Here is a 26,251-nt window from a genome sequence, read left to right as displayed (position 1 = left end):
GCTTATTTGCAAAGTTAAGTGTGTGATTTATTGTAGCCTAAGCGTTTGTTTAAAGGCAGGTGACGAAATCTAACCAAGTTTAAATGTGCCTGGACCAAACGCCATTGCGCTGACCTCTGCTGCTGGAGAATAGGCATATCTTTTCCAACTCTCACTTTCCAACAGGGGGCGCCTCCCACTTGCATAATATTTGTGGGAGGGGGATTTCCCAAGCAGTATATCCCCCTCCCCATCTCAAGGCTGAGCTGCCATGGGGGTGGAGAAGAGCCAAGCTGCTGCAGGTGCGACATCTCTTCCTGCCCCCGTTCCCCTCGCCCCTGCATTTTAATCGGCTGTAGGATCGCTCAGCGCCTTACTTCAAACTATAGGGAAGGAGGACGGGGCCGTTAATCCACTGAAAGCAAGGCAGTCAACCCCCCAGGCAGACTCTCGAAGGAACAGCGGGAGCTTTTGCTCCCCGTGGAATATGGCTCGACTCAACACTTCTCTCGTTACCCGGAGGTTGTCCTCCTGGGCTGCCCGGGCAAAGGCAGAAGAGGGTTCTCCTCTCTCTGGAGGCTTTTCAAGAGAAGTCGCGAGGCCACCCGGCAGCCGTGATTCCTTCGTTGCTGGGGGTGGGGCTAGATGGTCCTTGGGGATCCCTTCCAACCTTAGGATTCTATGATTCTGTGATTCATTGCAAGGTTTTAAAAACAGAGGTCAGGAATTCGTTAGCTGTGATTCCTGCATTAATGAAGGTGGCATGGCCAAGATGGCCCTTGGGGGTTCCTTCCCACTCTGCCGTTCTGTGATTCCAATACTGTACGTCTCTCCTACGGGGGAAGCGCACTTTCCGGCGCTGGGTCCTCCCTGTCGCAGCAGCGCCCCTTGCCGCTTGTGCGGGGAAGCGCAACCGCAGACTCCTCCGGGGCCCCTCCGCTCCCCTGGGATCCAGAGCCGGGCGCTCGCTCGCTCGGGGCTGGAAGAGGCACGTGAGGTCACGCACACGACAGCTCCCTGCGGGACAGGAAGGATGCGACCCCCACAGACCCCCGACAGGCCTCGCTCCAGCCGCTCCTTAAGCACTTCCAGCAAAGGCAGCGCCTGCTCCGCTGTGGAAGCGGCTCCGGCCCCAGGAAGCATCGCAATGCGCTTATAGCAGAAATCTCGGGCGCGACGGCAGGTGCAATAATGCTGGGTCCAGTTCTGTTCGCCTCGCTTCAAGAAGGATGTTGCAGAGTTGGAGGGGGTTCAGGAAAGGCAACCCAAATGACGCCCCTGTGAAGAAAGGCTGCTTTATAGTTTATAAAAGGCGAATAAGACGGTAGAAGTGTATAAACTAGTGTATGGCATGGGAACGTGGAGACAGCGGAGAACTTTCCTCTCTCCTTCTCCAGGAACAAGAACTCGTTGGCATCCATTGAAGCTGAAGGCTGGAGGATTCGTGACAGATGAAAAGAAGTCCTTCTTCACGCAGGCAAACAGGGGAGGCAGCGAGGGCCACTCTCCTGGATGTGACCTGTCCCGCTCTGTCTTCTGCGTGACTGACAACCCTCCAGGGATATCGGGTGAGCCCTCTCCCGTCTCCCTGCTTCTCCACGGTAAACACACCCAATTGTTCCAGGTGTTCTCCAGAGGTCACCCACCCACACCCTGGCCGACTCTTCTGGACATGCTCCAGCTTCTCGGTGGCTGGGGGTTGGACTAGATGACCCTCGGGTCCCTTTCAACTCTACGAGTCTATAATTCGTCGCCCAGGTGTGGAGAATGAGAGACTGCAGAGGTGAATGTTTTAGGTGGGTCTGGCCAGCGTCGGCGGCTCATTGGCCAGAGCAGCAGCACAATGGAGCCTCCATGATCAGAGGCAGCAGGAGGCATCTGCGTGCCAAGCCCTAGCAGAAAACAGGCAGACAGGCAGGGAGGGGAGGGCTGCCCCCACTGGACTCCCAGAAGCAGTTGGCTGGACAGAAATGGATGGAGAGGACTCCGTGGACGGATCTCCTTGGGTCTCCCCAGGTAGAAGCATAGAATCGCAGACTTGTAGAGTGGGAAGCCCCTTCATGGATCACTGCTTGCCGTGGCGAAGGGGCTTGAAGAACTCAGAGAAGCCTTAATAAAAATTTTATTAAAAAAAAATAGAAGAAGAACTCAGAGAAGCTATGAACTATGCCAAGCAGGGCACCCAAGATGAACAGGTCATAGTGGAGAGTTTTGACCAAACGTGATCCACCTGGAGGAGGAACCGGCAAGCCACTCCAGTATCCCTGCCAAGAAAACTCCATGGACAAAGACAACAGGCATATAAAAGTTATGACGCTGGAAGATGAGCCCCTCAAGTCGGAAGGTGTCCAACATGCTACTGAGGAAGAGCGGAGGACAAGTACAAGTAGATTCAGAGCTGATGAAGCGGCTGGGCTAAAGCCGAAAGGACACTCAGTTGCGGATATGCCTGGAAGTGAAAGGAAAGTCCAATGCTGTAAAGAAAAATATTGCATAGGAACCTGGAATGTAAGAACCATGAACCTGGGTAAGTTGGATGTGGTCAAAAATGAGATGGCAAGAATAAATATTGACATCCTGGGTATCAGTGAACTAAAATGGACAGGAATGGGCGAATTCAGTTCGGATGACCATCATATCTACTACTGTGGGCAAGAAACCCACAAAAGAAATGGAGTGGCCCTCATAGTCAACAAAAGAGTGGCAAAAGCAGTACTGAGATGCAATCTCAAAAATGATAGAATGATCTCGATACGAATCCAAGGCAGACCTTTTAACATAACAGTAATCCAAGTTTATGCACCAAATACTGGTGCTGAAGAAACTGAAATTGACCAATTCTATGAAGACTTACAAGACCTTATAGAAGTGACACCAAAGAAGGATGTTCTTCTCATTATAGGGGATTGGAATGCTAAAGTAGGGAATCAAGAGATAAAAGGAACAACTGGCAAGTTTGGCCTTGGAGAGCAAAATGAAGCAGGGCAAAGGCTAATAGAGTTCTGTCAAGAGAACAAGCTGGTCATCACAAACACGCTTTTCCAACAACACAAGAGATGACTCTACACGTGGACATCACCAGATGGGCAGCATCGAAATCAGATTGATTATATTCTCTGCAGCCAAAGATGGAGAAGCTCAATACAGTCAGCAAAAACAAGACCTGGAGCTGACTGTGGCTCAGATCATCAGCTTCTTATAGCAAAATTCAAGCTTAAACTGAAGAAAGTAGGAAAAACCACTGGGCCGGTAAGATACAGTCTAAATCAAATCCCTTATGAATACACAGTGGAAGTGAGGAACAGGTTTAAGGATTTAGATTTGCTGGACAGAGTGCCTGAAGAACTATGGATGGAGGCTCGCAACATTATACAGGAGGCAGCAACGAAAACCATCCCAATGAAAAGGAAATACAAGAAAGCAAAGTGGCTGTCCAATGAGGCCTTACAAATAGCGGGCGAGAGAAGGCAAGCAAAATGCGAGGGAGATAGAGAAAGATACAGGAAATTGAATGCAGATTTCCAAAAAATAGCAAGGAGAGATAAGAAGGCCTTCTTAAACGAGCAATGCAAAGAAATAGAGGAAAACAACAGAATGGGAAGAACCAGAGATCTGTTCAAGAAAATGGAAGATATGAAAGGAACATTTCGTTCAAAGATTACCATAATAAAGGACAAAAGTGGTAAGGACCTAACAGAAGCAGAAGACATCAAGAAGAGGTGGCAAGAATACACAGAGGAATTATACCAGAAAGATATGGATGTCTCATACACCTCAGGTATGGAGAGTGAAGTCAAATGGGCCTTAGAAAGCACTGCAAATAACAAGGCCAGTGGAAGTGATGGTATTCCAGCTGAACTATTTAAAATTTTTAAAGATGATGCTGTTAAGGTGCCAGCAAGTTTGGAAAACTCAGCAGTGGCCAGAGGATTGGAAAAGATCAGTCTACATCCCAATCCCAAAGAAGGGCAGTGCTAAAGAATGCTCCAACTACCGCACAATTGCACTCATTTCACACGCTAGCAAGGTTATGCTTAAAATTCTACAAGGAAGGCTCAAGCAGTATGTGGACCAAGAACTCCCAGAAGTGCAAGCTGGATTTAGAAGAGGCAGAGGAACCAGAGACCAAATTGCAAACATGTGCTGGATTATGGAGAAAGCTAGAGAGTTCCAGAAAGGCATCTACTTCTGCTTCATTGACTATGCAAAAGCCTTCGACTGTGTCGACCACAGCAAACTATGGCAAGTTCTTAAAGAAATGGGAGTGCCTGATTACCTCATCTGTCTCCTAAGAAATCTCTATGTGGGACAAGAAGCTACAATTAGAACTGGATATGTAACAACTGATTGGTTCAAAATTGGGAAAGGAGTACGACAAGGCTGTATTTTGTCTCCCTGCTTATTTAACTTATATGCAGAATTCATCATGCGAAAGGCTGGGCTGGATAAATCCCTAGCCAGAATTAAGATTGCTGGAAGAAATATCAACAACCTCAGATATGCAGATGACACAACCTTGATGGCCGAAAGTGAGGAGGAATTAAAGAACCTTTTATTGAGGGTGAAAGAGGAGAGCGCAAAATATGGTCTGAAGCTCAGAACTTCCGGGTTGGCGCCTCCGGTAATGGCGGAATTCCTCTGATTGGGAGGAATTTGCCTCGTGGAAATTTGGGTCTGGCTGCCACGGCGAAGGCGGAGACTCACTAAAAATCACAGGCGGGTGAAGCCTGTGAACCTGGGATTTGGCTGGCACCTTTTGCGCCTCCCCCACTCGCGGGGAAACCCGGTTCCGGGGTTCCGGAGCGACGTGGGGTGAGTGGCGCAGTGCTTCGAATTGACAGCTTCTTCCACGGAGCGAAGCCGCATAGCTGTTGCCAGAGAGCGCTGACTTTTTCCTGAGGACAATTTGATCTTAAAGCAACTACCCGTGAGTAGAGCGGAGAATTGGATTTTTAAACGTCTTAATTTGGCACCGAAATGGGGAGGTTCAAAACAGGAAGTCCGCCTCCCCCTTTTGTAAATAGATCGCAGCAAAGAGGCTGTAAGCTAAAGTCTTGGAAAGCCTACTGTAAAGGACTAAATTTCCATTGGTAGAAAACACTAAACCCCCCTTGGAAGCAGGAGAAGAGGGGGGAAGTTTTGGATTGTGTGTGCCTGCAGGAGAGAGTGAAGAAAGTCAAAATACCACCGCTCCGAACCTGGAAACGGGCTGCTAGTAAGACTGACATTTTTGGATTGTTCGTTGACAGTGAATAGAACGTTCGCTGACAGCTAGCTAAATAAGAGAGATACATTGTTTCTATTCTCTCCGTCTGCTCTTAAAAAGGAGTAAAAGTAACTGAAAATTGAAACTAACTTTATTGTTTGAACTGTGTTTAAAAGGACTAATACAAATAGAAACTGTTTCCCTCTAGAGGAAGCCTTTGAAACTATGACAAGAGCTGAGCTGGGGGAATTTCCAGCTGCAAGATAAGGCTGTGAGACTTTGGGAATGACCTTGAATCGGTTAAGAATGTCGACAGAAGAGGCCTTAGTGGCTGTATTATGTAAGATAAATGATTCATTGGAACAGCTTCACAAGAAGGTGGATTTAACTATAGAAAGTATAAATAATTTGGGACAAAAGGTGAACACCAATACAGAAACTATCCAGAAATTGACACAGGAATCTACTTTGACATGGCAAACTGCGGAGAAGGCTAGAGAGAAAGCTGTTGCCGTTGAACCTAAAGTAACACAAGTGGAGAGAGAAAGAGTCCCAGCCTCACACATGCAACTTGACGATCATAAGTTGATGCCTGTTATGATTGAATCTAAAGGAAAACAGACTTTGAGGATCAGAGCCCTGCCTGAACTGGAGAGGGAAGGTTTGATGGACTTTCTCACACAGGAATTTGCTGATTTTTGGGACCTGGACTTGGGCCAAGAAGAGACTAAAATTGTGAGAGCCTTCAGACTCTACCAGAAGAACTTAGAAGAACAACAGTCAAGAGAGGAAATTTTTAAAGACGTCCTGAAATACCTTTTGGATCTTAGGTTTAACTACGGAGATTTGGTTGCCCTGTCGAGAAGGAATAAAATCATCTTTAGGTGGGAGTTTCCCCGAGATCTACTCTTCAGCCTCAAAGGAAGGAAAATAAAAATAAGACCAGTAGAAGACAAAGCAAAGTTCTTGTATAAGTACGAAGAAGACACGCAGAAGGGACTTGGAAAAGAGTTAAGAGCATTGGACAGAAGATCACCAGGTTGATGGACTATATGGAATTGGCGGAAAGGACTGGCAGAATCTGAGACCAGGGAGAAGAGACGGTGGAAGAAGATTTGAAAAAGTTTAAAGACTATTTATAGAAATAATGTAAAATTAATGAGTGTTAGAAAAATGTTGGAATGAAGTTATACGGCTTTAGTAGAAATGTTATAAGGAATTAAGTATAAATAGATTACTAGAGTATTAAAGGGAAAATAAGGTTAAACTATGTTAAGACAATTATATGACAGAAATAGAGGAAGATGGAAAGGATTTGCTGAAACAATAGAAGTGGAATACAAAAAGGGAGGTGTGAGGAGGTCGTTGAAACAAGGGAATGAAAGTTAAGATATTGGTATGGTAAGATGTGTGTTTTAAATTGTTTTTGTTTGGTTTTGTTTAGTTTACTGTGTTAGTGTGGTGTAATGGTTAAGAGCGGTAGTCTCCTAATCTGGGGAACCGGGTTCGCGTCTCCACTCCTCCACATGCAGCTGCTGGGTGACCTTGGGCCAGTCACACTTCTGTGAAGTCTCTCGGCCCCACTCACCTCACAGAGTGTTTGTTGTGGGGGAGGAAGGGAAAGGAGAATGTTAGCAGCTTTGAGACTCCTGAAGGGGAGTGAAAGGCGGGATATCAAATCCAAACTCCTCCTCCTCTTCTTCTTCTTCTTCTTCTTCTTCTTCTTCTTCTTCTAGTGTTGTGTTGTGTATTGTTTATATATTGTATTGTATTGTATTCTTTTTTTTCTTCTCTTCTCTTTCTTTTTCTTTGTGTTTAAAAGTGTTTAAAAGTAATAAATATTATTTAAAAAACCCAAAAACAAAATATGGTCTGAAGCTCAACTTCAAAAAACCGAAGATCATGGCCACTGGTCCCATCACCTCCTGGCAAATAGAAGAAATGGAGGCAGTGAGAGATTTTACTTTCTTGGGCTCCATGATCACTGCAGATGGTGACAGCAGCCACGAAATTAAGAGACGCCTGCTTCTTGGGAGGAAAGCAATGACAAACCTAGACAGCATCTTAAAAAGTAGAGACATTGCCAACAAAGGTCCATATAAAACAAAATAAAAAAATTCCTTCCAGTAGCACCTTAAAGACCAACTGAGTTAGTTCTAGGTATGAGCTTTCGTGTGCATGCACACTTCTTCAGATACACTGAAACAGAAGTCACCGGACCTTTCTATATAGTGAGAAGGTGGGGAGGGGTATTACTCAGAAGGGTGGTGGGAATGGGTGATTGGCAGATAGCTGCGATGAGCCTGTTGACGACTCTTAACGACTGCAATAGGTCTAACAGGAAAAAGCACGGGGTGAGAAGGTGAAAAATGGCTTTGTCATGTATAATGAGATAAGAATCCAATGTCTTTGTTCAAACCAGGTCTCTCCATAGTTTTAAGTTTGGTGATAAGTTGCAATTCAGCAGCTTCTCTTTCCAGTCTATTTCTGAAATTCCTTTGTAATAGAACAGCTACTTTGAGATCTTGTATAGAATGTCCTGGGAGATTGAAGTGTTCTCCTACTGGTTTTTCTGTCTTGTGGTTCCTGATGTCGGATTTATGTCCGTTTATTCTTTGGCGTAAGGTCTGGCCTGTTTGTCCAATATAGAGAGCTGAAGGACACTGTTGGCATTTTTATAGTAAAAGCTATGGTTTTCCCAGTAGTGATGTATGGAAGTGAGAGCTGGACCATAAAGAAGGCTGATCGCCGAAGAATTGATGCTTTTGAATTATGGTGCTGGAGGAGACTCTTGAGAGTCCCATGGACTGCAAGAAGATCAAACCTATCCATTCTTAAGGAAATCAGCCCTGAGTGCTCACTGGAAGGACAGATTGTGAAGCTGAGGCTCCAATACTTTGGCCACCTCATGAGAAGAGAAGACTCCCTGGAAAAGACCCTGATGTTGGGAAAGATGGAGGGTACAAGGAGAAGGGGATGATAGAGGATGAGATGGTTGGATAGTGTCTTCGAAGCTACAAACATGAGTCTGACCAAACTGCGGGAGGCAGTGGAAGACAGAAGTGCCAGGCGTGCTCTGGTCCATGGGGTCACGAAGAGTCGGACACGACTAAACGACTAAACAACAACAACAAAGAGTGGGAAGGGGTCCCGCGGGTCATCTAGTCCAGCCCCCAGCACAGAAGCCACCCAGTCGCTCAGATACAGCTTCGACGCGCCTTGGCGAGGGGCCTTCCAGACAAGTGGCATCCAACCGCTTCGGCGTCCGCTTGTCACTCACGGACCGGGAGGGGGGAAGCAGCGTCCCTCGCCCCCGCTCCCCCCTCCGCAGTCTCTCTCCGCCCCCGCCGTCTTGCATCCGCCCCTCTGGCCCGGCAGGAGAGGCGGGGGGCGCTAGGACCCCTCCCTCCCTCCGAGCCCCCCGCGCGGCCCCCATTGTCTCTCGCCCGACGGGACGGGCGGCGCTAGGGCCGGGCGGCGGCGGCGGGCGCGGGCTGGCCCTTGCCATTGTCTCCGGCCGTTTGCTGCGCCGCGCTGCGCTCCTTTGCGCGCTTCTCGGCGGCGGCGGCGCGCTCCTTCCCCGGCCGGCCTCGCCCGCAGGGGCGCTTCTCCCTCCATGGCGCCGCTGCGCCTGCTCCTCCTGCCGCTCCTTTGTGCCGCCGCCGCCGCTGGCGGAGAGACGCGCGGGGCGGCGCGGAGCTGCGCGGAGAGCCGGCAGGCGCTGGCCGGGCGCGGCTTCGCCCTCGCCTCGCTGCCGCCCAGCCTCATCTCCGGTAAGCGGGCACCCCGTCCTGGCACCGCTGGGGGCACGGGCAGCAAACTTTCCTGGCCGTCTCCAGGACGTGGATCAGGGAGAGGGGCGTCTCGCGTGGGTCCCCACCGCCCCTCTTCTCCGGGTCTCGGAAGGAAGTTGCGGGGAAGGCTCCCCCCACGCCCCCCTCGCGCGGACGAGGCGGCCGCAGAGCGAGCAGCAGGGCTCGCGCCACCCCTCCCCCCTCGCGCCCGTGGGGACTGTCCCCGACCCGCCATTGCCCCTTTTCTCTGGTTCTTTCGTGCAGAAGTTGCGGGGAAGCCCCCCATTTTCCCAAGTCCGACGGGACGTTTTCTCCGTCAGCCCATTCAAGCCTCGTGGAGGGGCGCTTCCCCGACCGAGGGACCCCTCACAGGCAGCCAACGCCCCCCGCGCCCGTTCGCTGCCTCTTCTCTGCCTCCTCAGCGCTTCAGAAGCCCCTCTCCACCTCTCCTGTCCTCTGGAAGGGCTCTCCGTGTTCTGTGGAGTTGGGGGGGGGCATCCCCTGTGCTAGCAAGGAGGAGCTCCCCCTGCCCCCTCCATTTCTCGTAGCTTCTTTATTGTACCTCCAGACCACCTCCTTTTCTCCAGGCAAGTTCATGGTGATGCCCCTCGTTCTCTTTCTCCTCTCCGTTTTCTCCTCACAACAACCCTATGAGGTCCGCTATGCTGAGAGAAGGCAGCGACTGGCTCTGGAGGTTGCTGAGTGGGGGAATTTGAACCCTGGTCTCTCCCAGGTCCTAGATGGACACGCTAACCACTAGGCCACCACTCTCTTGTGTTTATGTGGCCACCACTCTCATGTGTTTATGTGGAAACTGCTCCTGGCTGCAATTTTGCCACACACTCAAAAAAACCCCACTCTCTGAGACTCCTGTGTTGCAGTGGTTGGACTAGATGACCCTCAGGATCCCCTCCGACTCTACAATGCTGGGCTGCGGAGGCTGCCACCGCCTTTGTTCCCCCATGAGGGGTGGGGAGCACTTCCCTCCAGCTGTGGGGCCAGGCAGGCTAACAGCAATCCTCTTCCCCCCTCCCAGGAGAGCACCTGCGCATCTGCCCCCAGGAGTACACCTGCTGCGCCAGCGAGACAGAGGAGCGTCTGAGTGAGCAAAGCCGGGGGGACCTCCAGGGCCTGGTGGGAGAGGCAGCCGGCTTCCTGCTCAGCACCCTAGGCTCCCGCCAGCGCCGCTTCCAAGGTGAGGTGGAGGGAGGGTTCCAGCACCTCCCTGTTCACTTTGGGAAACCCCAGAGGCTGTGGGACCCCCAACCCACTGGAGGTCCTGAAGGGCTGGATGAAAGTTATCCCCCACTCTATGCCAGAATCTGCTCCGGATCCTTAAGAAAGCGCGGGGGGGGGGAGGGGACCTCTTGGCCAAGGGAGCTCCTGGGGTGAAGTGGGGGCCTTTTGCCCTGAGCAGCAGAGGAAGCTGGTCTGCCACCCCCAACTTGGCTTGTTGCCTAGTTTCCAATTGGCTAGTTTCCAATTTCCACCCAACTGCACACCCACTTTGCACCCCTAAGTTGTGCAATGGGGCGCTGCAGCTTGCAGCTGCCTGGAGGCCTTTGTCCTGCCCCCCAAAGGGGGCCAGCAGTGAGGGAAGCGCAATGTGCCCATGCTCAGGAGAAGGCTCCTTTTCGGAGGCAGAGTTTTGGCTCAAGCTACCTTCTTCCTCCTCTTCCTTTTCTTCTTCCTTTCCTTCTTCCTCTTCCTCCCCACATCTCCCTGCCCCCACAGACTTCTTCCGGGAGCTCCTGGCAGGGGCAGAGCAGTCCCTCCAAGCCATGTTCACCCGCTCCTATGGGCGCCTCTATGCCCAGCATGCCCGCCTCTTCCAGGGGCTCTTTGTGGAGCTGCGGCGCCACCTGCAGGGAGCACGACCTGGGCTGGATGAGGCCCTGAGCGACTTCTGGGCCCGCCTGCTAGAGCGGATGCTGCCCCTGCTCAACCCCCAGTACAGCTTCCCCGAAGGCTACCTGGAGTGTGTGGGGCACCAGGCAGAGGGGCTGCGGGCCTTTGGGGACAGCCCCCGCCAGCTCCGCGTGCAGGTGAGTCCACCCCCTGGCCCTCCTCTCCCCACCCTCCCTAGGACGCCACAACACCCTCTTGCTTCTTCATGTGACCCATAGTGAACCCATGGAACTCCCTCCCACATGAGGCAGGGATGTCCACTAACTTGGAGGGCTTCCAAAGAGCATTGGAAAGATGCATAGAGGAGGAGAGAGCTCTCAGGGCCACTGGCCAGACTGACCCTGCTCTGCCTCCACATTTAGAGGCAGCAGGAGGAGAGAAAGGCTATTGTGCTTGGATCCTGCTGGCAGACTTCTTACGAGCATCTAGCTGGGCCCCTGGCCTGATCCAGCAGCTCTCTCCTCATGCACTTGCAAGGGATGGGCTCAGGCCACAAGGACCCCCTCTTCTCTGGGGCTCATGTCAGCCCTCAGCTGTGGGGCAAAAGGCAATTTCGGGCTGGAAGGAGTCCAGAAATGTTGACTGAGGCGTCCCTGACTTTGTGTGCAGGATCAAGAGCATAAACAGTTGGCTTCCAGCTGTGCCTGAGTTCTCCACCAACTCTGGGCGCAGATGAATTACCCATGGATCCAGCTCCCAGCTCCCAGCCACTGACACACACACACTCATTCCTGCATGGGTGGGGCTGCCATATCTTGAAGAGCAAAAAAGAGGACAGCCAGAGTTGCTTGGGCTGGCCGTGGTGTGCAGAGCAGCCCGCGCCTGAGCCAAAAACAAACAAACAAACAAACAAACAAACAAACAAACAAACAAAACCGCACAACCCAGAAATAAATAAATATCCCCCCAACCCTGAACCTTTGTTTTAAAATGTAAAAATTCCCCCGGATGGGCTTGTTGGCCCCCCAAAAGAGGACATATCTGGGATTTCATGGGCGTATGGCAACCTTAGCCCTGCATGACTGTGGGACAGGTGGGTGGGAGGGTCGGGTGTGGGTGGGTGGTGCAGGGTTGGCCCCCAACATGTTGGCACCTGAGGCAAAACGCAAAATTGCCTCTCATCTGTTGCCCAGAGAAGGCAGGTGAGCGAAGATCTACAGCTGGAACGAGCTGGGATGAAGATCTACACTGGGAAAAAGGCAGGGGGAGAGACCAGCAGCGCCTCCAATTGGCCAGGAGGCCACTGCAGCATTGGGTGGAGGGCAGAACCTGCCTCCAGGAAGTGCACCACATTCGTGGCAGCAGTGGGCCATGCATTCCTTGGAGTCCGGATCTGATGCCCCTGTGGGTCCTGCCTCACCTTGCCTCAGGGGTGGGCCATCCTGGGCTGTGTGCATGCATGCATGTGTCCAGCTGCTCAGCTGCCCTTCCTGGCTGCTCTGTCCTGCTCCCCTGCAGGTGACTCGCGCCTTCATTGCTGCTCGAGCCTTTGTCCAGGGCCTGGCGACCGGACGAGACGTGGTGGTCCAGGCGGTCAAGGTGAGAAGCCTGACATGGGTGAGCTGCCCCCTGCCTGGGAAGAAGGTTACACTTCTGCAAGCATCTTGCTAGAGGGAAGGAGCCTAGATGGGCAGGATATTATTATTATTATTATTATTATTATTATTATTATTATTACCTGCCCCCACCCAGCCGTGCTCCCTAGCAGTCAGCTTTGCTCCACTGCCCCCACCTTCCCTCTCCCCACAGCCCACATTGCTGCCAAAGTCCTCTCCAAAGGAGCAGCAATGTTGGGAGGATATCAGATCAGTCGCTTCTGGCTTGCAAATATCTCCAGGGAAAAGGAAGGACTACTTCACACAGAACTGTTAACCTCGAGTGGGAAGGGATCCCCAAGGGCAGTGCAGGAATCCTGCTCTGGTACTTCTCAATAATACCACTTGCTGGAAACTGCAAGGGGGGAGAGTGGCTCTTGCGTCCGAATCCTGATTCTGGGTTTCCTGCAGGCATCTGCTTGGCCACCATGAGAACAGGAAGCTGGACCAGAAGTCCCTCTTTGGCCTGATGCAGAAGGATCTTATGATGTTCTTCTGAGGGTTTCATCTGTAGACATGAGAAAAGAGAGACGGGTGGGGGATGTAATGGACAATGCAGAGAGCACTTTTCCTTTGCTGCCATCACAAAGAGTTTCTCTGAGCACATGCAGAGAGGTTCCATTGCAGGTCTCCCTTGGGGGACTCTGGCTGGCCAACTGAGAGAGCACGAGGCTGGACTGGAGGCACCACTGGCCTGATCCACAAGGCTCCTGCAAACCTTGCAATTGCCCTAAAGCAGGCAACGGAAGCACCTGGGAGAGCGTTCCTGACACAGTTGGTGCTTCTAGCACCTCGGCCCTCTTTCCCTGGGAACCTGCACTAGACAGTGGGCAAAACATCGGAGCTCTGATGACAGGGAGGGTCAAATGCCAGGTTTGCCTAATGGAGAATGCAGTGAAGGTCAATAGGCAGGGAGTTCCAAAGGGTGACCTCTCTGCGCCTCCTCTGTGCCTGCGGCCATCTTGGGAGAATCCTCGGGCTGCCAAATGCTCAATCTGTTCCCCCCCATTTCTCCCCCCAGCTCTCTCCCAGTGGAGAGTGCCGCCGTGCCCACATGCGCCTCTCCTACTGTCCACTTTGCCGTGGGACTCCGGCCCTCAAGCCCTGCAACGGATTCTGCCTCAACGTCATGAAGGGCTGCTTTGCCAGCGCAGCGGAGCTGGGCCCCGAGTGGGAGCGCTTTCTCGGTGAGCACACCCCCAGGGGAGGGGAAGAGGGCTGGGGGAAAGGCTGGCAGTGGGAAATGGCAGGAGGCAGGGTTGGACGAGGGGAGAGCTTGCCCTCAAGTGCGAGGCAGAGTGGTGCAATGGGCATAGCCGAGTCTTGGGCTTCAGCTGGAGAAATCTCTGATCAGCTGGGGAGCTCCCTGGAGGCCTTGAGGGTCAGCTTGCCATATATCTAGAGGGGACGTCTTAGATTGGTACAGCTGGAAGGGGCACCAAGGGGCATCTAGTCCACCCCCTGCCATGCGGGAACCAAAACGAATGCCAGCCTGGGTTTATTGGTAGAAAGGCAAAATGAAAGTCTGAGTCTGGCTGGCTGTTCCGCTCAGTGCAAGTAGACAGGGTCTTTGGGTGGGAGGGGCTCTTTCCCCTTGCCCCAACCTAGCCCCCTTGGCCCACTCCCTCTTTCTCCCTCCCAGATGCTTTGACCCAATTGGCCGAGCGCCTCGGGGGGCCCTTTAACTTCGAACTGGCGGCTGACTCCATCGGAGTGAAGATTTCGGAGGCGATCATGTTCCTGCAAGAGCACAGTGTCCAAATCTCAGCCAAGGTGTGTATGGGGGGACAGGGAGAATCTGACTCCCCTGCTTCTTATTATGCCAACCCACCTGCAGGCAGGCTCAGGAGCACACCTGACACAAACCCAGAGTGGAGCCCCCAAGATGCTTGGATGGTACTTGGTATGCCTCATTCCAGCATCTCCTGCAGCCAAGCGGGTACCAAACATCTTGCTCTGCTTTCCTTTGGAGCCCATCAGCAAGGCTGAGAGGGGGGGCTCTTCGTCAGGGCAGACCAGGACCTCCAGGCACACGGCCCTGGCTTGCGCCCTGGGGAGGTCACTTCAGCACTAGCACAGTGGTTTGACTTCACCCCTGGAGGTGCACTCCATTATCTCTTGAGACAGACAGATGCCAACAGCCTGCAGACAGACCAGCAGAGGTTGGGCAGGCATCTGTCAGGTATGCTTAGCTGTGATCGCTGCCTTGCAGGGGGTTGGGATAGATGATCCTGAGGGTTCTCTTCCAACCCTACAATCCTAGGATTCCCTGTCAGATGCCCATCCAACCTTTGCTTAAAACCCTCTGAAGAAGGAGAGCCCACCCACCACCTCCCCAAGTAGTCCCTTTTAATGCCCCACAGCTCTTCCCCTTAGAAAGTCCTTCCTGAGGTTAAGTTATAGAATCATAGACCTGAAGAGTTGGAAGGTACCCCAAGGGGTCATCTAGCCCACCCCCTGCAATGCAGAAATTTCCACTGAAGCATCCAGGACAGAGTCTGCTTCCCCTTCCTTGCCGTCTGAATCTCCTATCCGAGCTTTGGTCTCCTACCAGCTCTGGCAGCAGAATGCCTTTGGCCTTCATGCGGACTTGAGAGAGCAGCTCAGGGTGGGTGTTTCTGGGGTGCTTGTGGGGGTCACCTGTGCCTTCTTCCCCCCTCAGGTGTTCCAGAGCTGCGGCAGCCCCCGCCCAGCCCCCGCCCGCTCTCGGCGCTCCCCCCGGGAGGAGGCCAAGCGCCGCTTCCGCACTTACTTGCCCGAGGAGAAGCCCACAACCGCGGCAGGAACCAACCTGGACAGGCTGGTAGGTATTGTGGGGACCCGCCCCCGGCTCCACCTGCATGCTGCGTCCCCCCAGAGCTCAGCCTTGAACTCGCACCTCTTCTGCCTTGTCAGCCTTAGCCTTTTGCATTCCAGGAGATGCTGCCCTTTGGGGGCGGGGCGTACTGTCCACCCTGGGACAACTCAGCACCACAACCCTGCATCTCGTGGTGTGTATAAGAACAAGCAGACAGCTTGTTGCAACACTTGGGGCTTCTTAGTTTAGAGAAAGGGCAAAGAAGCCGCAAAGATAGGAGTTTATAAAATTATACAAGTCATGGAGAAATGGATAGAGAAAAGCTTTTTCTCCCTCGCCCCTAATGCCAGAGCTTGTGGGCATCCTATAAAGGGGAATGTCAGAAAATTTGGGGCAGAGGAAAGGAAGCCCTTCTGCATTAATCTCTGGAATGTCTTCTCCCAAGAGGCTGTGATGGACGGCAACCTGGATTGTTTTAAAGGAGGACTGGACAAATTAATTCCACCCCCTTCTCCCCCCCCCCAGGTGTCGGATGTGAAGGAGAAGCTGCATGTAATGCGGCGCTTCTGGGTGATGCTTCCCCACACCCTCTGCAGCGACGAGAAGGTGGCCGCTGATGTCACCAACGAGGACAGCTGCTGGAACGGGCAGGCGAGGGGCAGGTGGGGTGGGGTTGGACCCCGCTAAGGGTGCAGGCAGGGAGAAAAGGACAAGGTTGGACTCAAGGGGAGATGGGGAGCAGGGTGGCCTTGAGGCTGGAGGGGACAGGGGGCACTTGACCCCTGAGGCTTTTGGGGATACATTTGCACCCAAGCCCCTGAGCATGCCTGTGAACCTGGTCAGTGGGTGCGGCAAGACTTTCCCCATGCAGAGCTCAGGGCATCTTTTCAGCCACCATGAGAACAGAAGGCTGGACTAGATAAGCCTTTGACATGACCCAGCGGCATGGCCTTAAATTCTTACAGATCCTCCAGGTCCAACGGCAGTCTCTCTTGATTCCTGGGTTCTTAGAAGTACTAGGCCACTGTGAGGACAGGATTGTGAACCAGATGGGCCCCTTTGGCCTGATCCAGCCACCAGGCTCTCCTTAGGTTCTTTTGAGGCTGGGTGCTCGGTGCATTGTCCGCCTAAAGGCTCTCTCCCCCCCCCGCACCTTTCCCTTTTCCCCCTCCCAGGTACCTCCCAGATGTGACGGGTGATGGGCTGGTGAACCAGATCAACAACCCCGAGGTGGAGGTGGACATTTCGCGCCCTGACATGCCCACGCGGCAGCACGTCCTGGCCCTACGCAGTGCCACCTCCCGCCTGGTGGGCGCCTGCAATGGGCAGGACCTCGACTTCCAGGATGCAGGTGAGGCCTACAAGCCCCTTCCGGGCACCCACTCCCCCCTCTCCTTGTTGGGAATCGGAGGAGAGACCCACACAGCAGCAGGAGTTGCCCCCAGTTCCAGTCACCACACTGGCAGCCTAAAGTCCAGAAGATAAGGCTTCAGTATTACAGTGCATGATACTCATAGATATACATTCAGCTTGGAGGCTTTGCAGATACAAATACAGATAAATCAAAGCGCAGAGTAGCTGCAGCTTCAAACGTAACATGAACTTGGACTCACTGGCTGACCAATGAGCTGATGTGCCTTGATCACTGAGGTAGACCCAGGTTTCCAAACTTGGGTCTCCAACTGGTTTTGGACTACAGTTGTTATAATCCCTGGTCACTGATCCTGCTAACTAGGGATGATGGGAGTTGTAGTCCAAAAACTGCTGGACACCCAAGTTTTGGAAGCGCTGGTGTAGACCAGTGTTTCCCAGCCGTTTTCTGACCGTAGTCCCCTTCCAACCTTGTTTCCTTCCTATGCCCCCCATAGACGTAGCCAAGGGGAGACTGGGGGGGGGGGCAGCTGCCTCCCAATAAGAAAAAATCAACACAAACAAAAGCCTGCCCCCCCATTAAAAATCCTGGCTATGGCCATGCCTGCCCCCGTCTACCAGTAGAAAGGTAGCTATTTAAATGTTTTGTTTGTAAATAGAACATGTTTTATTTATGATGTTTATAATTTATACAAAATAGAATCACATAAAATGATAGGAACATAATAAAATATTGCTGGAGCAGAAAAACAGAATCATGGAGCTGGAAGGGACCCCAAGGGTCATCTAGTCCAACCCCCTGCAATGCAGGAAACTCAGCTCAAACATCCAGGACAGACGGCCATCCAAGCTCCGCTTAGAAACCTCCAAGGAAGGAGAGTCCATATCTCCTGAGACAGATCCATCTTCCATGTATTATAAAAAGTAAACACTTATTTGGCCTCAGTTATTTGACACAAAGGGGGAAACCCACAGATATAGTCCAAAAGGCGCACAGGGAGTTCTATATTGTCAGGTCTGCCTCTAGATCCCAGCTCACAGAGGACCAACGCCCGGTGGACATAATATACAAAAGTCTTTATTGAAGTTTAGTTTCCATTTCAAAGCTCTGGGCGCGCAGACCCACGTCTCGACGCTAGACCGGCTAAGTCCCCTCTGACTCACTGCTCCTCCCACACCAGTTTAAGATCCTAGCCCGGCTCCACCTCCTACGCTGTTCTTTCCTTCGCTGGGTCCTTCTGCCCTCTGGGGTTTCCTCCTTCCTGGACTCCTCTGACGCTGACCCCCCTTGGTCTTCCCCTTCCTTCCGGCAGGCTTTAGGACCTGGCTCCCTACCCGGGCTCCCTGCTGTGCCGCTCGCCTGTACATTTGAACTTGGCCCGCGCGCCCAGCCGGTAGCCTTCCTCCTGACCGTTTCCCCGCTTCCTAATGTGGGCGTGACCAAACCTGACTCCTCTCCTCCCGCTGGTGGTGAGAGCACTGGTCCCGATTCCTGGGACTCCCCCTCCCCACTGCGCTCTGGTGGGGAAGCTGGTCCTGATTTCCAACTGCTGCTCAGGGACTCCCCGCTGGTCCCTTCCTCCTGGGGCTTCCCCCCTGGAACCCCCCTCGCTCTGGCCATCGGCGCTCCCTTCTGTGAGTCCTCTGATTCGCTGGAGAGGCTTGTGGAATAACTCTTTCCACTGTCACTGCCTGCGCCCCCCTCGGACTCCTCCTCCTCACTCTCCATTTGCTCCCCCTCCTGTGTCTCTCCTTCTGAACCCCTGACATATATATATGGGAGAATGTTTAAAAGCAAGTGGTCCTCACTGACCTGGTGCAAAAAGATATTGACATCTGGAGGAGCCCTGGCTGCCTAGATAAAACACTCTAGCCTCCCACACCCTTCACTGTGGCTTTCCTCTGAGTAGACACTTAGTTATTTACCAGCTGCAAGTCAGCAGCATCAGACAAGCCCCCTTGGTTAGGTGCTGGGTGGATTTCACTGCTGACTGGCCCTGCAGCCCTTGGCAACATCTGAAGGCCCTGATCCATCAGGCACTGGGGTGGATTGCACCCTGCACCTTGCAGAGTCAGGCCCAGGCGACCAGCGGGCGCAGCACTGGTGGCAGCAACAAGCAGCTCTGGAGCTCCCAGCCCTCCCCAGTGCCACCCCACCACCCCACTTGCCTGACCTGGGGTTCTGGATTGCAGGCTCTGCTGGTCAAAACAGGAGCCTCAGCGATCGCCCTCTCACATCAGAAATAAGCCAGGACCCCCCCCCCCACTTGGGATGGGCTAAGAGGATAGCCAGCCAATCAGGATTTTTTTTTTTTAAAAAAAGTCCCCCCTTCACTTCTCACTTCCCTCTGTGGCCCCCTAACCTCACGCTCTGGCCCCCCCATTTACATGATTTTCACCTGTGCCCACCTTGCAATATCCTGGGGGGCCTTGGGCCATATGGCTCCCAAATGGGAAACATTGATGAAGACAGCTGACTGGCCTTGCACCTACAAGGGGGGAAATAAATTAAGCCCTCCAACACTCCCCCCCAACCCCAGCTCCTAGGGAAGCCTCTGGCTCTTAAAATCACAGAACCGTACAGTTGGAAGGGACCCCAAGGGTCATCTAGCCCAACCCCTAGCATAGCTGTCTAGCAATCAGTTGGTGGTGCCTAGACAGAAAGGGGTGGGAGCAACCTGCCCCACCCCCATCCCTCTCTGGCAGGGGCTTCCCAGCAAGGGCTCATCCACATATCCATTTGCCCCATGGTTGTGGGAATGTCAGCTGGGTTTCCTGTGTTAGGAAAAAAATCTAGGTGTGAGGCTGCTCAGTCACCCAGCAGTCCCTGCGGAATAAAGGAAGGAGTCCAGCCAACCGGAGCAAATAGCTGTAGACCAAAGTTTATTGCACAGTAGGTTCAAAGAGCAAATTTTGAACCCCGAGGATGGGGTGACAAAGACTTTTAAAACTTTCCCACCACATCCCAGAATACAGTTCGAAGGGGAGGGGTTAACCTTGGCAAACATGCCCAGACAAGTCCTTGGTACTTGGCAGGGGGTTGGACTCGATGGCCCTTGTGGTCTCTTCCAACTCTATGATTCTATGATTCTATGATTAGCATAAGCAGACATGGCAGGGCAAGACTCAGGTATAAGATTAGCACAGACAAATATGTCTTAAGTACCCACCACCCAAAAGTACAATATGCATGTCTGGAGCGTGAGGTGAGTCAGGTGATGAGATTTGGCTTCCCTTGGCTAAAATTGAGCCCAGCAATTGTCACCTCTGAGAACTTCCTGGAGTCCTTTTTCAAGGGGAAAATAGCTTTGGAATGGGAGGAACTGGGAAAGGAGATGATTTTATATTATTTTTAAAGCTAGGTGACCTCCCTGAGCTGTCAAGTTGGAAGGATATATTCAGGCATAATATTTGTAATATTTAACTTTAAAGATGTGTCCCCCCCCCGCAATTTCTGTAACACCTGCAGATTGGCGCTTGAGAGAACAGGACGTTTCCACTCTCCCCTCTGTTTTCTGTTCCAGATGAGGATGGCGGGAGCGGCTCAGGTGCTGGGTACAGCGAGGACCGGCCGGCCTTGGGGGCTGGAGCAGGGGGGGCTGGGGGTTCCCCAGCGGGATCCCGCCCTTCTTCCGATGCCCGCCCACCTCGCAGGGAGCGGCCTGGGAAGGGCTCCTCCTCCTCCCGACAGAACCAGAGTGGGGGGCGGCCTAGTAGTGGGGCTGGGCTGCCCCCCACAGGGGCCACTTTGCAAACCAAGGTCTTTTCCCCCCTCTTCCTGCTCCTCCTGCTGGGGGGCTGGTGACCCCCACAGTGGTTTGGCATCTCAAATGGCTGACTTCCTCTGGCATCACCCCCTCCCCCAACACCACCAGGAAGGGGGGAATCTCCCTCTGCATCCAGTCAAAGGGGGGCTGGGCTGGGGCTCTCATTCTCCCCCATGCATAAACCCCCACTCACTTGTAAGGTGGGGGTTTAATTTTATGGGAATGACAAAGAGAGTCGGGGGGGGGGGATTGGGAGTCAAGTCTTGTAGGGTGATTTTTTTTATTACCTGGGGAGGGAAACCAGGGTTTTTTAAAAATGGGGGCTGTAAGGAGAGGCTTAGCAATGAACTTTCACTTCTTTTCTATACCTTTGAGTTCGCCTCTCTTTTTGGTGGGGATCTAAGAGGGGGTGGGGTGGGTGAAGGGAAGGGGGGAGAGGGGGGCAGACAGCTGCCCCCTATTTTCTCCCTCTCAGAGGAGGGGGGCTAGCAGCTTGTAGGTGAAGAGGCAGCCCCCTCCAACTAGGGCAGGGACCAGACTTACATTTCTGCCCCCACCCCATAGGCTGTCGATCCTTCTGTGGACCTTCCAGGGCATTGGGGAGGGGGTTCCCAAAGCACTGAGAAGCCCCCCTTTTTAAGCAGAAAGGAATTTGTCTTATTTTCTGGATCTGTTTTTTCTTAAATTATGGAATAATAAAATATTTAATTTATTGATGTCCTGCTTCTGCCTTGTCTCCTGGGGTTCTGGCAGCGGCCTCCTTGCCCCCCTCTCACTTCATGGCTTCCAGGAAGGGTCTGAGGGGAGTGTGGGAGCTTGTGCTCTGCAATTCTGCCCTTCCCCTTCCTGCCCCCACCCCAAACACTGGATGGAGGGCGAGGGCTGGGTCAGATTCTGCTCTTCTTCCCCCACCTTCTGGTTGTGGGAAGAGGAAGTGAGATGACTTCTTTGCAGCCGGGAAAATAGTGGGCAGCAACATGTGCCTCAGTCTCCCTTTCGCTTTAGGCCGGTACAGATGCTGTGTGAGGCAGCTGAGCGAGAAGCTTCTGCCTGCCTCATCCAGGACAGGAAGGCGTGTGGACAGACCCCCGACCCCCCCTGCCCTGCCCAGGGCTGCGAGGACTGTTGTGCATGGCCCTGATTCTGCCAAGCATGCGACCAAGGTGGGCAAAGGGGCTTTGGGTGGGTCTGCGGGACTGGAAGGGGAGGGAGGCCTGGATAGAGTGTGGTGCTGATAACGCCAAGGTTGCAGGTCCGATCTCTGTATTGGGCAGTTGCAGAATCTGGCATTGCAGGGGGTTGGACTAGATGGTCCTCTGGGTCCCTTCCAACTTATGATTCTGCGAGGCTGAGCAGCTCCAGGTTGTGGCTGGAAGGGGCTTCCCCCTATAAGAATGTCAGGAGAGCCTGCTGGATCAGACAAAAGGGGGGCCCCTAGCTCAGCATCCTGTTACCCCAGTGGCCAAATCCCCCTAGGAATCAAGGTAGAATCATAGAATCATAGAATCATAGAGTTGGAAGAGACCACAAGGGCCACCGAGTCCAACCCCCTGCCAAGCAGGAAACACCATCAGAGCACTCCTGACATATGGTTGTCAAGCCTCTGCTTAAAGACCTCCAAAGAAGGAGACTCCACCACACTCCTTGGCAGCAAATTCCACTGTCGAACAGCTCTTACTGTCAGGAAGTTCTTCCTAATGTTTAGGTGGAATCTTCTTTCTTGTAGTTTGGAACCATTGCTCCGTGTCCGCTTCTCTGGAGCAGCAGAAAACAACCTTTCTCCCTCCTCTATGTGACATCCTTTTATATATTTGAACATGGCTATCATATCACTCCTTAACCTCCTCTTCTCCAGGCTAAACATGCCCAGCTCCCTTAGCCGTTCTTCATAAGGCATCGCTTCCAGGCCTTTGACCATTTTGGTTGCCCTTCTCTGGACACGTTCTAGTTTGTCAGTGTCCTTCTTGAACTGTGGTGCCCAGAACTGGACACAGTACTCCAGGTGAGGTCCGACCAGAGCAGAATACAGTGGCACTATTACTTCCCTTGATCTAGATGCAATACTCCTATTGATGCAGCCCAGAATTGCATTGGCTTTTTTAGCTGCCGCGTCACACTGTTGGCTCATGTCAAGTTTGTGGTCAACCAAGACTCCTAGATCCTTTTCACATGTACTGCTCTCAAGCCAGGTGTCACCCATCTTGTATTTGTGCCTCTCATTTTTTTTGCCCAAGTGCAATACTTTACATTTCTCCCTATTAAAATTCATCTTGTTTGTTTTGGCCCAGTTCTCTAATCTGTCAAGGTCGTTTTGAAGTGTGATCCTGTCCTCTGGGGTGTTAGCCACCCCTCCCAGTTTGGTGTTGTCAGGGGCTCAGGAGCAGAGGCACAGGGGAGAGAGGAAATGGAGAGCGAAGGGGAAGAATCTGAGGGCAGCGTAGGGGAGTATGACAGTGGCACGAGAGATTCCATGAGCTTCTCCAGCGAATCAGAAGATTCCCAGAGGGGGGCGCCGAGGGCCAGGGCAAGGGGTGTCCCAGGGGGGATGCACCAGAAGCAAGGGGCCAGCGGGGACTCCCAAAGCAGCAGCGGGAGATCAGGACCAGTTCCCCCACCAGAGCGTAGTGGGGGGGAAGAGTCCCATGTATCAGGGCCAGCGTCTCCGCCAGCAGGGAGAGAAGATGAGTCAGGGCTGACCACGCCTCTATCGGAGAGTGAGGGAACGGAGGGGAAGTCAGGTCCAGCTAGCCTCCCCGAAGGGGGAAGCAGTGACAGGAGCAGTGTAACGGTCAGGAGAAAGGTTGCCGGCTGGGCGCGCGCGCCAAGTTCGAATGTACAGGCGCGCGGGACAGCAGAAAACCCGGATTGGGAACCAGGTCCTAAAGCCCGCTGGAGGCGGGGGGAAGACTCAGGAGACTCAGCGTCAGAAGAGCCTAGAAAGGGCAAGACCCCAGCGGACAGGCGGACCCTGAGGAGGAAAGAGCAAAGGAGGAGGTGGAGCAAGGCTAGAGTCTTAAACTGGTGTCTGGGGGGAGGAGATTCAGACGGAGCTTCAGCGGTCTAGAGTTTGAGACGTAGAGCTGCGCGCCGCGGTTTTGAAATCGAAACTGAACTTCAATAAAGACTTTTGTATATAACAAGAACTGGCGTTGGTCCTTGTGAGCTGGGACCTCGGGCAGCTCTGACAGGTGTCATCTGCAAATTTGATCAGGATGCCCTTGAGTCCATCATCCAAGTCGTTGATAAAGATGTTGAATAAGACTGGGCCCAAGACAGAACCCTGTGGCACCCCACTAGTCACTCTTCTCCAGGTTGAAGAGGAACCATTGATGAGCACCCTTTGGGTTTGATCAGTCAGCCAGTTACAAATCCACTGAGTGGTAGCATAGTCAAGACCGCATTTTACCAGCTTCTTTACAAGAATATCATGGGGCACCTTGTCAAATGCTTTGCTGAAATCAAGGTAGGCTACATCCACTGCGTTCCCTTCATCTACCAGGCTTGTAATTCTGTCAAAAAACGAGATCAGGTTAGTCTGACATGACTTATTTTTCAGAAACCCATGCTGACTATTGATGATCACAGTATTCCTTTCTAGGTTTTCACAGACTGTTTGCTTAATGATCTGCTCCAGAATCTTCCCTGGTATTGATGTCAGACTGACTGGGCGGTAATTATTTGGGTCCTCTCTTTTCCCCTTTTTGAAAATAGGGACAACATTTGCCCTCCTCCAGTCTGCCGGGACTTCGCCTGTTCTCCAGGAATTCTCAAAGATGACTGCCAGTGGTTCTGAGATCACATCTGCCAGTTCTTTTAATACTCTTGGATGCAGTTCATCTGGCCCTGGAGACTTGAATACATCTAAACTAGACAAGTATTCTTGTACTATCTCCTTAGTTATTCTAGGCTGTGTTTCCTCTGCTGAATCATTTGCTCCAAATTCTTCAGGTCGGGCATTGTTTTCTTTATCGGAGAAGACTGAGGCAAAGAAGGCATTGAGGAGTTCAGCCCTTTCTGTGTCCCCTGTTTGCATTTCACCATCTTCTCCTCTGAGTGACCCCACTGTTTCTTTGTTCTTCCTTTTGCTACGAACATACCCATAAAAGCCATTTTTGTTGCTTTTAACCTCTCTAGCAAGCCTGAGTTCATTCTGTGCTTTAGCTTTTCTGACTTTGTGTCTACATGTGCTGGCTATTTGTTTGAAATCCTCTTTGGTGGTTTCCCCCCTTTCCCATTTTTTGTACACATCCTTTTTTAATCTTAACTCAGTTAAAAGTTCTTTAAATAGCCACCCTGGCTTCTTTAGGCACCTTCCATGTTTCCGTCTCATTGGTATTGCCTGAAGTTGTGCTTTTACTATCTCCCTCTTAACAAACTCCCAGCCATCATGAACTCCCTTCCCTTTTAGTATTACTGTCCATGGGATCTCACTCAGCACTTCACTAAGTTTTATGAAGTTGGCTTTCTTAAAGTCAAGAAATTGAGTCCTAGTATGCTTGGCTGCTCCTTTCCGCTGTATAGTAAACTTCAGAAGAGCATGATCACTCGCACCTAATGATCCTTCCACTTCTACCCCACTAACCAGGTCATCCACATTGGTTAGGACCAGATCTAAAATGGCTGTTCCTCTTGTTGCTTCTCCCACTTTCTGGACAACGAAGTTGTCTGCAAGGCCAGTGAGGAATCTGTTTGACCTTATGCTCTTGGCTGAGTTTGACATCCAGCAAATATCCGGGTAATTGAAGTCCCCCATTACTACTATCTCCCTTCCTTTTGCATGCTTGGCCATCTGTTCCAGGAAGGCATCATCTATGTCCTCCGTTTGGCTTGGGGATCTATAGTAAACTCCCACAATGAGGTCCCTGTTATTCTTCTCTCCCTTAATTTTGACCCAAATGCTCTCACTTTGGCTTTGAGGTTCTAAATCTTGGATCTCTTCACAGGTATACACATCCCTGACATATAACGCCACTCCTCCTCCTTTCTTGTCTGGTCTGTTTCTCTGAAATAGATTGTATCCCTCCATTATTACATTCCAGTCGTGGGACTTATCCCACCAGGTTTCAGTGATGCCTATTATTGTCATATTTAGTTTGCTGTACCAAGAGCTCAAGCTCATCTTGTTTATTTCCCATGCTTTGCGCATTAGTGTACAGACATTGAAGTCCATTAATCATTCCCCCGTGTCTCCTATTTAAGGATTTTTTCCTCCCACCACTAGGTCTGCGTGCTGTTTGCTCCATTTGGTCTATGACATTTGGATGATCATGTTCATCAATTGATAGACTCCTACCTTCAGGAGCACTGTCTCCCTCCCCCACATTAGTCAGTTTAAAGCCCTCCTGATGAGGTTTCTGAGATTTTTGGCAAAAACATTCCTCCCAACCGTTGTGAGGTGCAGCCCATCGCTTGCCAGAAGTCCATCTTCAAGAAACTGCAGTCCGTGATCTAAGAATCCAAACCGTTCCTGTTTACACCATTTGCGAAGCCAGCTGTTCACTTCCACTATTTTCCCCTCTCTCCCTGGGCACATTCCCTGAGGACTGCACATTCCCTGAGGACTGACTTTGCTGCTCGTCTTCATATATCTGATCGACTGTAACGAGGGAGAGATCCTCAAATGGAGTCTGCTCTTCGTCTTCCATGCTAGGGGAGAGGACCTCAAAGCGATTATGTATTTCTAAACAATCAGAGCGAACCCTGGGCCTCCTACTTCTTTGAGTCACGTTTCTCCATATATCTGGCTCCTGTGTTGGTGAACTAGCCTCCTTCTCAGGGGAGTCCCCTGTCTCCTCCTTGGTGGAGATGGTGTGCTCTGTTGCTTCCAAGAAGAG

At 52.1% G+C, this 26,251-nt stretch overlaps 2 protein-coding genes across 9 annotated transcripts in view; both read left to right on the top strand.

Annotated features, from left to right (window-relative positions):
* On the top strand, nucleotides 1-21,133 carry LOC309326344 (glypican-6-like). Of its 7 annotated transcripts, none has more exons than XM_081834955.1 (10): nucleotides 1-1,547; nucleotides 10,016-10,174; nucleotides 10,714-11,024; nucleotides 12,346-12,426; nucleotides 13,504-13,669; nucleotides 14,125-14,255; nucleotides 15,145-15,285; nucleotides 15,805-15,941; nucleotides 16,455-16,630; nucleotides 20,175-21,133. In XM_081834955.1, exons 1-10 carry the CDS (start codon nucleotides 1,331-1,333, stop codon nucleotides 20,453-20,455), a joined length of 1,800 nt encoding a protein of 599 aa, XP_081691081.1. In that variant the 5' UTR covers nucleotides 1-1,330; the 3' UTR covers nucleotides 20,456-21,133. The 7 variants fall into 7 exon arrangements, with proteins under 7 accessions (XP_081691081.1, XP_081691080.1, XP_081691084.1 ...); XM_081834954.1 differs by having other exon boundaries at nucleotides 1-1,580; XM_081834958.1 differs by lacking the exon at nucleotides 20,175-21,133 and adding an exon at nucleotides 17,396-17,643 and having other exon boundaries at nucleotides 1-1,580.
* Nucleotides 21,134-21,309: 176 nt separating this feature from the next.
* LOC309326347 (NXPE family member 3-like) overlaps nucleotides 21,310-26,251 on the top strand; it is a 33,581-nt gene continuing 28,639 nt past the window's right edge. The window contains exon 1 of one of the 2 annotated variants that reach the window (XM_081834963.1): nucleotides 21,310-21,580. In XM_081834963.1, coding sequence (XP_081691089.1) covers nucleotides 21,395-21,580 — 186 coding nt within the window. In that variant the 5' untranslated portion in view covers nucleotides 21,310-21,394. The remainder of the gene's footprint in view (nucleotides 21,581-26,251) is intronic. The other variant, XM_081834964.1, reaches the window with a different exon arrangement.

The sequence above is a fragment of the Podarcis erhardii genome, assembly GCF_964252035.2.
Source record: "Podarcis erhardii genome assembly, chromosome: 13".
In the NCBI taxonomy this organism is placed as follows: domain Eukaryota; kingdom Metazoa; phylum Chordata; class Lepidosauria; order Squamata; family Lacertidae; genus Podarcis; species Podarcis erhardii.
This window is presented reverse-complemented; position numbering and strand designations above follow the sequence as displayed.